The 14,157-nt window shown below is 49.5% G+C and overlaps 1 protein-coding gene across 1 annotated transcript in view; it reads right to left on the bottom strand.

The window, feature by feature from the left end:
• The window catches only part of CDH15 (cadherin 15), a 30,082-nt gene extending 19,693 nt beyond the window's left edge, over window positions 1-10,389 (bottom strand). Inside the window, exon 1 of the mRNA XM_069085881.1 lies at window positions 10,215-10,389. Coding sequence (XP_068941982.1) covers window positions 10,215-10,256 — 42 coding nt within the window. The 5' untranslated portion in view covers window positions 10,257-10,389. The remainder of the gene's footprint in view (window positions 1-10,214) is intronic.
• Between the last annotated feature and the right edge of the window lie 3,768 nt (window positions 10,390-14,157).

The raw sequence follows: 14,157 nt of genomic DNA on the forward strand, positions 1-14,157 counted from the left end.
CCTTCCTTCCTTCCTTCCTTCCTTCCTTCCTTCCTTCCTTCCTTCCTATTTCCTTCCTTTCATTTCCTTCTTCCTTCTCTCCCTCCTTTTCCATGCCTTCATGTTGACCACACCCAAACAGATGAGGGTACACCCTGTGTTTGGAACCCTTCTTCGCCAAGGAGGAATATTCATAGTCGTCCCCTTGGCTACCTTCTTACTACCTGTCAGAAAGTCCTTCTTGTATTCCAGTTTCTTACTATTTCTTCTTGTTCTGTTTGAGACTGAGAAGAATTTGTACTTTCCTGGACCTTCGTCTCCTGCTTCCTTCCAGCTGTGTTGACCCATTAAAAAATAGTGTTCACCACACTCTGGCCCTGCCAATGCACAAAGAGAAAAACCCACAGCTTGGGGCCCGAGCAGCAGGTGGTGCTTAAATGGTTTGCACAGGGCCAGAGGAGACATCTGTGGCTGAGGGGCCCAAGCCTTAGACCAGGGCTGCTTTTGTGTGGCAGTGACTCCCTGGTCAGTGTGACAAAGCCTATGGGACCTTCTTGGAATCTTATTTTCAAATGCACAAGATTTCAGAGAAAACCAGAGATAAGTAAAAGTAAAGATGTAACCCCTCCCCCCAATCAAGTTCACAGACTCCCTGAAATCTATCCACAGACATGCTGGGGAAGGGACGAACCCAGGTTAAAAACCTCTGCTTAGATGGAGCGTGACCTGGTGGGAATCATCATGATCATCTTTTTCATGGTATTTTGAAGATGTCATAAGGCACTTTCCTTGCAATGGTCCTATGCGGAAGGTAATGCTAGTATGGTTATGCCCATTTTTCAGATAAGAAAGGCAAGACTCAGAGATATCCAATGACCTTGGGGATCCCAAAGCTAGTAAGTCCCAGAGCCAAGCTTTAAGTCCAAGTGACCTCACCCCATCTCCAGTAATCTTTTCACTACACCTTGCTGCCTCTTGCAGAGGAAGAACTCTGTGGTGGGAGCCAAGAATCTAGCCCTGCCTTTAGAATTATGAAAGACTTTGGTCCAGATACTGAACCTTTCTGACCTCAGTCTCCTCATCTCTGAAATGGGACTGATTCTATATTCACCCTCAGTACATCACAGAGAAGTAAGAATAAAATTGAGGTCCCTGAGAAAGGGAGATTCCATCCTTAAGAGCATTCTACTATCTTGCAAATGAAGATACTCTTGGTCACAAGGAGGAAGGGAAAGCCACAGAGTGGCTGGTTCAAGGTAACTTCCTCTCCGGGAAAGTCACATTAAATAGCTATTGTTTGTATGGTACTTTAAGGTTTATAAAATGCTTTACAAATATTATCTCATTAAATCCTTATGACAACTCTGGGAGGCAGGTGATATTATTATCCTAATTTTGCAGATGAGGAGACTGAGGCTGAAGATGGTTAAGTGTCTTTCTTAGAGTCACACAATTATTTATCTAAGGCAGGATTTGAACTCAGATCTTCCTGACTCCAAATACATCGTATCCATTGAGGTTGCCTCCCCCACTGAATTGTGAACTCCTCAAGAATTGTAACCTCCTCAAAGTTCTGGGTTTTTGTGTTTTTTTTTGCCTTTCTATGTCCAGTGCTTAGCACAGTACCTGAGAACTAGCAGGTGCTTAGTTTGTTTTTTAAAGGCAATCAGGGTTAAGTGACTTGTCCAGGGTCAAACAGCTAGTACGTATCTGAGGCCATATTTTAACTCAGGTCCTTCTGCCTCCAGGGCTGGTGCTCTGTTCACTGTGCCACCTAGCTTCTCCCTTTAATACACATTTGTTGACTTGACTCTTACTCAAAGTATGTATCCTATGGATGGTTGGTCCATGACGCCATCTTTGTTTATGGGTTATAGCCTACAAGTGGAAACCTGACTGCCTACAGATAACTAGGCAGGCCTTGTTTAAGGTAAATAACCAGGACTATTTAGAACCAATTACGTTGAAAGAGGACCAGTAACAAAGTAAATCCATTGTGGCTGGACTTGGCCCAAGCAGAGCAGGTAAGGCAATGGGCAGGAACTTTTGAGGGGCCTACAAGGTTACACATCGAGGGGCTGAGAATCTGCCTAGGCTGGTTTAGAGCAGAAACGCTCTACCCTCCCCCCCAGGCCACTCTCTTTGTCTGTCTCCTTGTAGCCCATCATGGTCCCTACACTTGCCAAGCCTGGCCTCCTGGCGGCCTCTCTCCCTTCCATTCCCCTCCCTGGCAGCTGCAGGAGGCTGGGATTCCAGGAAGTCCTCTAAACTGGCAAGGGGCCAGGCTCCCCTATTCTGCCGAGCCTGGGAATGGCAGCCCCCGCCTGTCCAGAGCTTGAGTTCGAGAGGTCAGAGAGAAGCCACAGTCCTTTGGCCCCAGGCCTTTGCTCCCAGATCAGAGGCTGCGGTGGGTAGAGAAGGGATGGGCTCCTTCTGAAATGCCCAGTTTTCAATAAGCATTTGTTACACTCATTCTTTATCCTCCCACCGGCCCTTTCCAAGAAGATGTGGCCAGTCCTAGGGAAAAAAAAGCCTGGGAATAAGATCTTGCAACTAGGAACAGTTGGCTCCCCAGACAAGGCCACATCGACAGCACATACACACACACGCACAAGGTGCAGACAAGCCCGTGTGGCTAACACACAGACATACATACGGGAGGACATACAGACACCAAGGCACCCCCACTTCCCTCCCCCCAACATCCTAACCCCCAAAGAACCTTATTAGGGGGCATTTCAGAAGCATCCACAGTGTTTCCAGTGGACAGAGTCAAGAATTAGAAATCAGAAGATGTAAACTGAGCCTTACTTAGTGTTCTCATCTGTAAAATGGGTACAATACCACTCAGTCCTACCTACTTCCCAGGGCTGTTATTTCAGTCATTCAAGAATCAGTGATTTTATGGGTGTGAGACAACCCCTCCTCAAACAGCCTGTAACCCTCTCTGTGTCTTTGTGAGTTTCTGTGGCCAAAAATTCATCATTGAGAGGGAGCATGGGAGCATGAATAGGCTGATGAACTTGAAGTCAGAAAGATCTGGGTTTGAATTCTGCCTTGGATACTTGGCTGTGGGACCCTGAGCAAGCCACTTGCTCTCTGAGACTCAGTGTCTTCATTTTTTATCACCTTCTGGCTATCATTGGGCTCACACACAAAGCCTGTGCGGAGCCTCCCAGAGTGTGGCACACAGGGCATCAAAGCCTTCAGGAAGATAGGGAGAGGCATGGAGGTGTGAGGGGCCATCAGATAGGACCAGGCCCCTGGTGTGAGGCCTGCTGGCCCTTCTCAGGGCTGCTCATCTACGTTCGGTGTCTGATTCACCCAGCTCCCACCTGGGGCAGCTGCAGTGAGCACAGTAGCCACACAACAGACTGGCTGAACCAGGCTCAGGGGTTTTGACAGGCCTCAAAGCCATTGGTGAGTCAGAGGGATGTCTACCCCAAGCATGTGAAGACTCCCCAGAGGAATGGACAGATGCAGTTCATTCCAATGGCCATGGAGGAGGCTTAAGCAAGGGCTGGAGAGGGCCTTCTCAAGTTCATACACCTACTAGGTGGTCCTGGCTGGGGGACTAGAGCAGAGATTCCTGGCTCCTTCCTTTACCCCAGAAGGCCTCCTCAGAAAGTCACTTATTTCTTTGAGACTCAGTTTCTTCATCTGCAGAATATACAGGAAGATTGCTAAGATTCCTTCCAGCCTTAATAATTTATGGTTAGAAGCTCTGTGTTTTGTGGGGAGGTTGGGAGGCCCGTAGAATGACAGAGGAAGTCACTTCATATGGACCAGAGTGGTTATGGAGGCCATGGAGTTTGACCAGGTAAAAGGTGGCAGGGAGAGGAGGGCGGTCTAGAAGAGGGGAAGATGCCTTTCTCTTCTCTCTGGGTTGCCCAACCAATGTTTCAGAAAGGTTCTTCAGTGCAGAGAGGGTCTGTCCCACGCGGGGGCTGCAGGAGGGGTATTCGGACCTGGGCCTCTGTCCCTTCTTGGCCCTTACCACCCCAGTCTATCCATTTTAGTGGGTACAGTGGCAGGCAGGAGGAATGCCTGGAATGGATACAGCTGTCAGGTCTAGCCTCCTGAGGAAGGGGCCCCTGAGTTGATGAGTTTGGGAGGGGGCCCACCCCTCCCAGTCTCCCAGCTGCCCCATTCCTCAAATGGTGGATAGATCCCAGAGACAACACAGAGAGATTCTCTCTCTCTTCAGGATGGTCCAAGTCTTTGTCACCTCTAGGCAGCTTCAGTCCTGATGGCTCTGACTCCCCACCCGTCTCCCTCACGGACTCAGGCTACTTTCCCTTTGAGGCTTTATGAGGTTGATTTTGTCTCTGTAATGGGCCTTCTTATACAACGACTCTGAGCTGTGGTGTCAGGAGATGTGGGCTCAAATCTTCCCTTTGACACTACCTGTGTGACCTTGGGGAGATCACATAACTTCCTCTGGACTTGTCTTTCCTCATCTGTAAAATGGGCTCTGAGATTCTTCACAATTCAAGTCCTGTGATTCCAGGATCCTACCATTCATCAGATACGTTTATTCAATGACATTTATTAAATGCCTACCGTTCGCTTGGCACACAGTGCTGGGAAGGCGAAGACACAATATCCTCTGCTTTAGAGGAACTGGGGAATGTGGAGGAGGGGTGGGGAAGGACGATATGTAGACACATAAATAAATACAAATGACAAAGTGAAGACTATATATGTGTAAATACAAAATGCATGTGGGGAGCTGGGGGCATGCCCTCCGTGTGGCAAGGAGAGGGCTCTGGACGGAGGAGGCCCTTGAGGTGAGCCTGGCTGCATTCTAGGCATTTCTGGACAAAAGCTGGGTGACTGGAGATGGAATCTTCCCCAGTCGGTGGGGATGGGCTTGCACGGGGCAATCCATGCTCCACTGTCCAGTCTCTCTTGGAAGCCCTGTGACCATGGGCTGGTCATTTAACATATCTGGCCCCAGGTTTCCTTACCAAATGACTCCTGAGGTTCCTTGATCCCGTGGACTGCCTTGGGATGTCTCTTGTACTATGGCTTTCACTATTAATTATTCATTGATTTCCCCATCTAGACTGGAGGCTCCTTGAAGGCAGGTACAGAATGTCTTATATGGCACAATGCTATACACTTTATAAAAATACATTATTATAGATTATATTATAAAACATTAAGTATATTAACTGTATTATATTCTACAATCTATTAAAATATTAATCACGAATCTAGACATATGAATGATCAATTAAGTGAGTGAATGACACATGTACTTGACTTGAGTCTACCAACATTTAGGCTGGGGGGGGACCTCATCTAGGCAGATGGGCTAGGGATCAGAGTCCCTATTTCAAAGTGGGAGAAAGTGAGCCCCCTAACTATTAAGCAGTTTAAGTAAGTGAGTCTATACAAGTTATTGGTGGAAAGAGGACTAGAACCCAAGTCCCAGGGCTCCAGCAGAGGGAGGGCCCCTCTTCTGTCTGCTCACAGGATAGGCCCCCCATGGGGCTGAAGACGAAAGGTCAGGGGCCCTGGGGCAGCTGTCTGTGTTCACAGATGGGAGGGGGTGGGGAGGAGGACAAAGGGCTGAAAGCTGAGCCGAGCTGGGGGGAGGAGGCTCCCTAGGTCGTGACACCCGCATCCTTCTGCCTTTTAGGAAGAGATGTGCCCCTCCTCCTCCTCCCTCTGGAGCTAATTTGGGCTTTGGTGGCTCCTGGAAACCACCCTCCCATTGGCTGATGTGCTGAGCCATCAGCCCCTGGGCCTGAGGTTTTCACATGGCCCTGCTCTCCTCTTGTCTTCCTGGGGCGCTTCAGTGCACTTGCTGAGGGAGGGTGGGGTAGGATTGCCCACCTTGTGCCTAGGACCAAGGCAGAAACCACAGCCACCAGCCCTTCTGCAGCTTTCAGCGAAGGGGAACAGAAATGCAAAAGAGGGGAAACATGGGAAGGAAAAGAAGGGAGGGGGCCTTGGGGATTTTATTTTGTGCATTTCTGGGACAGAGATCCATTCTGGGGCTCCAGAGACAGTCCTGAGGGGGATATAGACAGTCTGGCCTTTGTCCCACTAGGCTAGGTCTTCTAGCTGAAGGGACAAAGAGATGGGGCTAGAAGGCCAGCCTCGCTATGAGTCTCACACCCCTCTGTGATTAGGGACCTGAGGTTAACCCTGGGAGAGCTGAGCCAGCAGGATGTGGTCAGCCCAGAGGTGGCAGCTTTCTGTGGCTCTTCTGGAGGGACAGCAGAAAGGTTGTGGGGGGTGGAGGCTGGAGGCAGCCAGGCCTGGGGTTCCAAAGAAGTCCTGCTCTTCTCAAGGGGGTAGGATGGAGTTACAGGACTTGGTGGCCTCCAGAGACCCAGCTGTTTAAAGGACTGTTTGGAGCCTGGGGACCTGGGCCAGAGCCAGGGGATTAGACCCAAGCCTAGGGATAGGAGCTGGAAAGAGACACCAAGGGGCTCCCTTTCTCCACCTTGGGCCGCCCTTCTCTTCCTAGGCTTTCCAGCCTCCTTGGTCCTTGACACGCAGCACTAAAGACCGCATAGAGGAAGTGGCAGAATTATAACTCAGACTCAATCCCTTGGCCCATTCCATTGCAGTACAATCTCCCCCCTGGAGCAGGAGGGTCTGGCAGCTGTCACCTGACAACAATTTACACCTTGTCAGACAATAGAAACCAAGACAGCACGAGGCTGGAGTCCAGCCTTTAGAGGTTGTGTTTTCATATGATGGAGGCATTTAATTCAGGTCATGCGGTGGGTATTTATTAAATACCTACTATAGGTGTTTGAGGAAGTGTGACATGGGTCAAAGCCTGCCTCTTACCGACTGACCACATGATTCGCAGTAAGTCCCTTTAATTCCTCATTGCTCTAGGACCACTTCTAAGACCATGATTTTCAGAGAGGGCACCAACCTGCATTGGTGGAGGGAGCTTCCATTTTGGAATTTCCCACATTGGTGAAATCACAGGCTTATTATGGTATAGGCCCTTGGGGCCATTAGTGTGATAACACTGAAGGCCTTGCATCTGAGTACAGGGCCTTGAGGAAGCTCTTTTTAAGGGTGGGGGTAGCAAGGTCCCTGCCTCATGGCTTGGACTTGCAGACACCTTGTCTCTCTGCCTTGCCTGCTGAGGCAGAGGATAGATCGATCCCCACAAATTCCCCTATGAAGTCCTGTGTCCAGGAGGAAGGACGAAGCCCACTATGGCTTGGCCCCTTGGTATTGGGAAGGCATGGTTGGGTTCTTCAATCATCCTGCCTCAATCTTGAAGGCTCTCTCCTTTCCCCTGAGGTTCTGAGAAGCTTAGGCCAAGCCCAGGTCATCTGTGATTCTGTAGAGAACCTCAGTGTCCCAGGTGAAATCAGTGCCCCTGAAAAGCTGTGGCTCAGAGGGCCCTGACCCATCCTTGTCTAGAGGAGGGAGCAGATGATCCGTCTATACAGTGACACACCTGGGCGTTGATCTCCCAGCTAGGCCAGAGGCTTGCTGGTTTTCAACTTCCCACGATGGGGCAGTCACTCATGGACTAAAAGTAGCTGCCTGAGAACATGCAGAAAGTCAACTGTGGGTGTTAGACTCACTCCAGCTGGTTCCAGCCAGGATCCCATGGGCATGAGCCCTAGTCCCCGACTTGGAGCTGTGACCAAGTCTGGGGAAATGATGAGGCCTGGGGCTGGGCAACTGAGCACCCACAAAGACAATGTGTACCATGTGTGCCTCGGCCCAGGGAGGGAGCAAAGTGGCAAGGGTGAGGGTGGGCAGGACCTGTGTTTGGGGACCATCCCAGGAAGGAGGAGATAGGGACACACTGTGGCCGGGCAGCACAGGGCTAGCAAGAGGGGCTGCCAAGGCACCAAGAGGCCCATCTCCCCAAGCTTTCAGCCTGAACTGGCCCCAGCTGCTCTGGTGCTCTAAGGCAGACACATTGCAAAGAGCCAGCTGTCCCGCTTCACTCTGGAGCCTGCTGCTTTGGGCAGGGTGGGGGCAAGAAAGACATTCTTTCACCATTGTGTGTGTATGTGTGTGTGTGTGTGTGTGTGTGTGTATGTGTGTTCGTGCATACACAGAGGATATCAGCACAAGAAATATCAGGGACCACTTCAAACAGAGGTCCCAGGACCCAGAAAATCAGCAGGACACATTGAATATCTGTGTGACCTGGGCCTTCTCTAGGCTCAGATTATCCATCTGTAAAATGAAGGTGTAGAACGAGGTGGTTCCAAAGGGATGGCCCCAGTTCTGGCCCTCTATGTTCTAAAGACTCGTCATTCCACTCTCTGGTCTAACACTTCATATTCAAAGGTCTTTGAAGGTCCCTTCCAGGTCTCTGATTCCCAAAGTGCTTTTTGGGGAGATGTAACAAGCATGCTTTCTAGAATGTGAGTTCTTAGACAAGAGACTGTGTGGGCCACTATTGAAGGGGGCTCCTAAATACCACTGGAGGAGGTCAGTAGCTGGCACCCTGGGTCACTGGGTGTCAGGAAGTGGATCTCTAATGAGTGAAGAAAGCAAGCGCCTACTATGTGTCAGGCAACGTACTGTGCTTTGCAAATATCCCGTTTGACCTTCACAACAACCCTGGGAAATTAGTGCTAGGTGGCGCAGTGGACAAAGGACTGGGCGGGGAATCAGGAAGACTCATCTTGGTGAGTTCAAATCTGACCGCTGATGCTTACTAAGCTGGACAAGTCACGTAACCATATTTGCCTCAGTTTCCTCATCTGTAACATGAGCTGGAGAAGCAAATGGCAAACCACTCCAGTGTCTTTGCCAAGAAAACCCTAAATGGGGTCATAAAGAGTCAGACAACTTAACAACCACAAATGTCCATCCCAGTTTATAGCTGGGGAAACTGAGGCAGAGGTTAGACAGCCTGCTTAGGATAATACAGCTAGGATACATTTAACCCCAGGCCCAGCACTCTGCCCACTGAGCTGCCTTATTGAGACACTTGTAGGCAACTTGGCTTTTATAGCAGCTCCTTTCAAATCTCCAACTATTTGTAGAATTGGGGAAATCTAGGTAAATTAGTCTGGCTAAGGTTGGGCCTTGACCCCTGGGAGTAAGGGTGTAGTTGGGAAGCCTAATAAAAGCTCTTAACCCCAGGACTACTAACTCATAGATTTCACGGGGTCATTGAACTGGGATAGGAAAAAATTATATCTTTATTTTCACTAATCTTTGCTCTCTTTTGTTATCTTCTGCATTTAGAAACATGATTCTGAGAAGGGGTCCACAGTCTTCCCCAGACTGTCAAAGGGGTCCAGGCACACAAAAAAGTTAAAGGTTGAAAACTCCAGCCTAGAAGGCCCCTCTTGTAATTTCATACGATCAAAGATTTGGGGCTTAAAGGGACCCTAGAGATAAAATCTTTGTGTAACATTGCGAGAGGAAGAAGAGTGAATGAAGGGAGGGAGGGAGAGGGGGAAAAGAGGGAGGGAGAGAGGAAAAAGAGGGAGGGAGAAAGGGAGAGTGGGGAACGGGACTGAGGGAGAGAGGTAGCTGGAGGGGGGCCAATTACTCCAAGCCTGTCACTTTACAGATGAGGAAACTGAGACCCAGACAGGCAAAATAGCTTGTCCAGCATGACTCAAGTATAAAAAACTCGAATTTCCACCCAGATCCTGACCCCAGATATGGCCTTCTTTTCACTTTCTCAGGCAGTGGGGGTCTGTCTACCCACTTAATGTTAAATGCCCTTATTCACCCTGGTCCTTCTCTCCTATCCCCCCCAAACACAAACAGGAAGGCTTCGGCACACACATTCACAGACTCGTCCATACAATGTACAGATCAGACACACATGCACAGGTGGCCCGCTCCCCTCGCATGAAGTCAGAAGGAGCTATAGAACACGGAATGTTAGACCCTGGGACATAGCCCTGAAGGCAGGAGATCCCTCCAAACCGAGACGGTGCGTCAGAGCGCACACAGAACGCGGGACCCGCCCTCCAGAGTTCCCCCAAGTGATCAGAGGCCTCCCCACTCTGCCCCCACCCCCCCATGTCCCGGCTCTTTCCCTTGGCGCTTTCTTACCAACTTTGGTGGGGGAGTCTCCTCCCCGTTCCCTGCGTCCCCCCAGCAGGGGCTGAAACAGGAGAAAAGAGGGGGAGGCAGCCCCGGCCGGGGTGGCGGGGCAGCCCCCTGCCTCCTCGGCCCTCCACCCTCCCGCATCCCTCCCTTCCCCCAGGGACCGAGCCCCAAGAGCCCGGTAAAGTTGCAGCAGGGTGAGCATCTCTTACCTGGGCCAGGAGGCAGAGGGAGAAGAGGAGGGCTGTGCCCATGGCAGCGGCAGCCCGAAGTGGCCGAGGCTAGGAGGGGTGCTGCTGAGGGCCGTGAGTGCGAGCTCACAAGCTTGGGGCCAGAGTGCCCGGCTCTCTCTGGGTGAGCGCCTGAGCTCCGAGCTATAATAAGCCGGTGGCCTGGCTGAGTGACAAGCCAAGTGCTGTGCGGGCTGGGGCGGGCTGGCGCTGGGGAAGGGGACGGGGCAGACGGGCGGCTGCGTTACTAACGAGCAGAGGGGGGAGAGTGGGAGCGCAGCTGTCCCCATTACACAGCTCTGGGCCGGGGCTGCCCAAGGTCAGGTGGCACCCCCTCCCCCATGGGGGAGGGGCAGCTTAACCCTTTACCAGCAGCATACTAGGAACTGGGCTAATGCCTGAGGGGCTGGGGGGTGAAGGGGGGGGTCTGCCTCCAGCCAATGTGGGGGGGAGGCATGGAAGGAGGGAGCTCAAGAACCTTCAGGGTAATACAGACAGAAGGAGCGAAGGGAGGAAGCCAAAGGAAACGGGGAGAGAAAGAAAGGGATTGGGGGGAGGGCAAAGGGGAAGGATGGTCCAGTGGTGAGCGCTGGAAGCAGGCGTGGGCCTTTGGGGATTACCCAAGAAAGGAGTCTTATCCCAGAAATATCTGAGCTTCAGATGATTTAGGGAACACGGATAGGAGATAGGGTTCGATTTTTGCCCCAGGTGGGGGCTACCTAGACTTCCAGAGAGGATGGTCGCACAAATCCCTCACTCATACAGTCTCAGAATCACAGACCATCTGAGTTGGAAGTTACCACATCCAGCTTCCTCCCTTTACATCTGAGAACTCACAAAACCTCAGTGTTGGGAGAGATCTCAGAGGTCAGTGGGTCCAACAGAGCCTTCTACAAGCTTCCTGACGTGGGCCCTCTGGGCTCTCATGACTTCTCATCATGGGAAGTTCCCTACCTCATGGAGAAGCCCATGGCACTTCTGGATAGCTTGAATTATTAGGAAGTTTTTCCTGACACCAAACCCCAAACTGCCTCTCTACAGCTTCTGCCCATTGCTTCCCCTTTGAACTCAAAAAATCTCAGAGTTGGAGGCCTCAGAGGCCTTCTCATCCCAACCCATCCCCGAACAAGAATCCACCCTAGGACAGGTGGAGATTTCTTTGTTGAGGAGGAATCCACTGTCTCCCGAGGCAGCCCATCCCTTTTTTTCTGTGTCTTTTATTGTCTGAGGAGGGGTCCCTTTTGTTAGAGCCTAACCTTTTTTAGGATTGATATGCAGCTAAGTCAGGAAGACATGAGTTCAAGTCTGGCCTCAGACACTTACTTGCTGTGTGACCCTGGGCAAGTCACTTAACACTGCTTGCCTCAATTTCCTCATTTGTAAAATGAGATGGAGAAGGAAACGGCAAACCATTCCAGTGTCTTTGCCAAGAAAACCCCAAATGGGGTCACGAAGAGTTGGACGTGAACAACCCCACAAACTAGGATAAGATGGTATCTGCAGTAGGTGCAATTGAAACTACTCAAAGCTGTCACCCATAGTGTTAATGGTTCCATGTCATTGTGGCAGGAGGTCAGCAGTGAAACATCCTAGGAATGTGCAGTTGGCCTGAGCCCATTCTACACTAGAGTAGAGGCATAGATGGCATATTTGTCTGATTTTAGATGACCCAGTGCTGGGAGGGAGAGCTGACACTCTGAGTGATGGAGTTAGCGTTCAGAAATATCTTAATGGGCTAGAAGATTGGACTGAACCTTCTAAGAAGGAATTTAATAGGAATAAATGTAAAGTATCACAAAGGTGCAAAAAATCAACTTCACAAGTATAAACTGGAGGGAGACATGATGAAACAGCAGTTTTTCTGAAAAAGATGCAAATGTTTTTGTGGATCACAAGCTCAATCTGAGTCAACAATTTGAGGGGGCAGCCAAGAAAGCTGAAGAAATCTTATTCTAAATAAGAAAAAGTTGTCTAATAATGAGAGTTCTCCAGAGGTGGGATAGACTGCTTTGGGAAGTAGTGGGTTCTCCCCCTACATGTCTCCCCCTCGATCTTCAGACTGAAACTAGATGACCACTTCTTAGGTACAGCATAAAAAGAATTCCTGTTCAATCTCCAGACTCCACACCTTTGCACTGGCTATACCTTCTACCTAGAATGCTCTCCTGGCGTGGCTTCCTTCAAATCCCAGCTAAAATCCCACTTTCTATAGGAAGCCTTTCCCAGTCTCTCTTAATTCTAGTGCCCTCCCTCTGTTGATTATCTCCAATTTATCCTGTTATTTGCATGTTATCTCCCTCTTTAGATGATGAGCTTCTGGAAAGAAGGTTTTTGCCCTTTATTGTATCTCCAAGCACCTAGCAAAGTACCTTACATATAGTAGTTGCAGTAAATACAGCTGAAATAAAGGGCAGCTAGGTGGTGCTGTGGATAGAGTGCAGGGCCTGGAGTTAGGAAGACCTGAGTTCAAATCCAGCCTCAGACACTTACTTACTAGCTACATGACCCTGGGCAAGTCACTTAACCCTGTTTGCACCAGTTTCCTCATATGCAAAGTGAACTGGAGAAGGAAATGGCAAAACACTATATGTTTGCCAAAAAAAAAAACTCAAAAAGGGGTCATGAAGAGTCAGACATGACTGAACAACAAAAATGAATGCTGGTTGACTTGACTTGACTTCAAGTACAGATTAGATTTGATGGACTTAGAGGTCTAGTGCTGTGCTTCTATAAAATTTGCTTCTGCAAATTCTATTCACCACTCCCAGTTCTTCCCTCTGGGGCCATGCAGATCAATTCCATGACCCCTTCCATGTGATGGAAATGACCCAAGACAGCTAACGTGCCTCTCTTCCCCTCTTCCTCCCCAGCTGGGGCTAAAGGGCATCAGTTTCTTTAGTCAGTTTGTGTAATAGTATGATTATGAGGCTTTTCACTATCTTGGCCATCCTCCTCTGGAAGCTCAACAGCTTCTCTGCATCCTTATTCAAGTTTGGTAGCTAGAACCAAACCCCATATGGGATGTGGTCTGACTAGGGCAGACTGCCTACTCCTAGATAATGGGCATTTTAAAAATCTGTCTATTTCTGGAGGGGGGAAGGCAAGGCAATTGGGGTTAAATGACTTGCCCAAGGTCACACATCTAGTAACTGTCAAGTGTCTGAGGCTGGATTTGAACTCAGGTCCTCCTGACTCTAGAGCCATTGCTCTATTCACTGCACCGCCTAGCTGCCCCTATAATGGGCATTTCTTAATGTAGCCTAGGGTAGCACTAGCTGGGTTGCTGCATCAGTGAGTGACTGATTTTACTAAGGGTCAACTAAATCACTCAGATCTTTTAAAGATGAACTACTTGACCAGCCAGGTTTCTTCTGTCTTGGACTCATGAAGTGAATTCTTTACACTTATAACTATTGAGTTTATTCTTTTTCTATATGACAGTCCTCCAATTACTTAAAGATTGTCATTTTGTCTTACAAAATTGAGGGACCACTCAGTCAACTAGTATTTATGTCAAACCCCTTTTCAGGCTGCTTTCTACCTCTGGTGTCCACCTGATTCACTCAGTTCTCACCTGTGGGTCCAAGAAGCCATAGCATGTGCAATGGCCACACTCCAGTAAGGCTATCTTGGTTAAACCAGGTTAAAGGTAACCGACAAGCCTCCAACCTGTCAGTGAATTAGTGAGGTGTCTACTGTAAGTATGTGAAGACTTTCCATGGCAGAATGGATGCATGAGTACAATTTGTCCCAACAGCCATGAAGGCAGCTGAAGCAGCACCGTGGAGAGCATAGAGCTTGGTTAGATATGGAAGACACCAAGGTCATCCACTGCATCCCAGGTCATTGCCTGGTCATCCTGACTTTTCTTCTTGGCACTGGACTTTCAATGATTCTAGAAGAGAGAGTGAGGTTAACAACTTCA

Source organism: Petaurus breviceps, unplaced genomic scaffold, assembly GCF_028583685.1.
Source record: "Petaurus breviceps papuanus isolate PSGF00001 unplaced genomic scaffold, PetGlider_PUasm1.0 176, whole genome shotgun sequence".
Classification (NCBI taxonomy): Eukaryota; Metazoa; Chordata; class Mammalia; order Diprotodontia; family Petauridae; genus Petaurus; species Petaurus breviceps.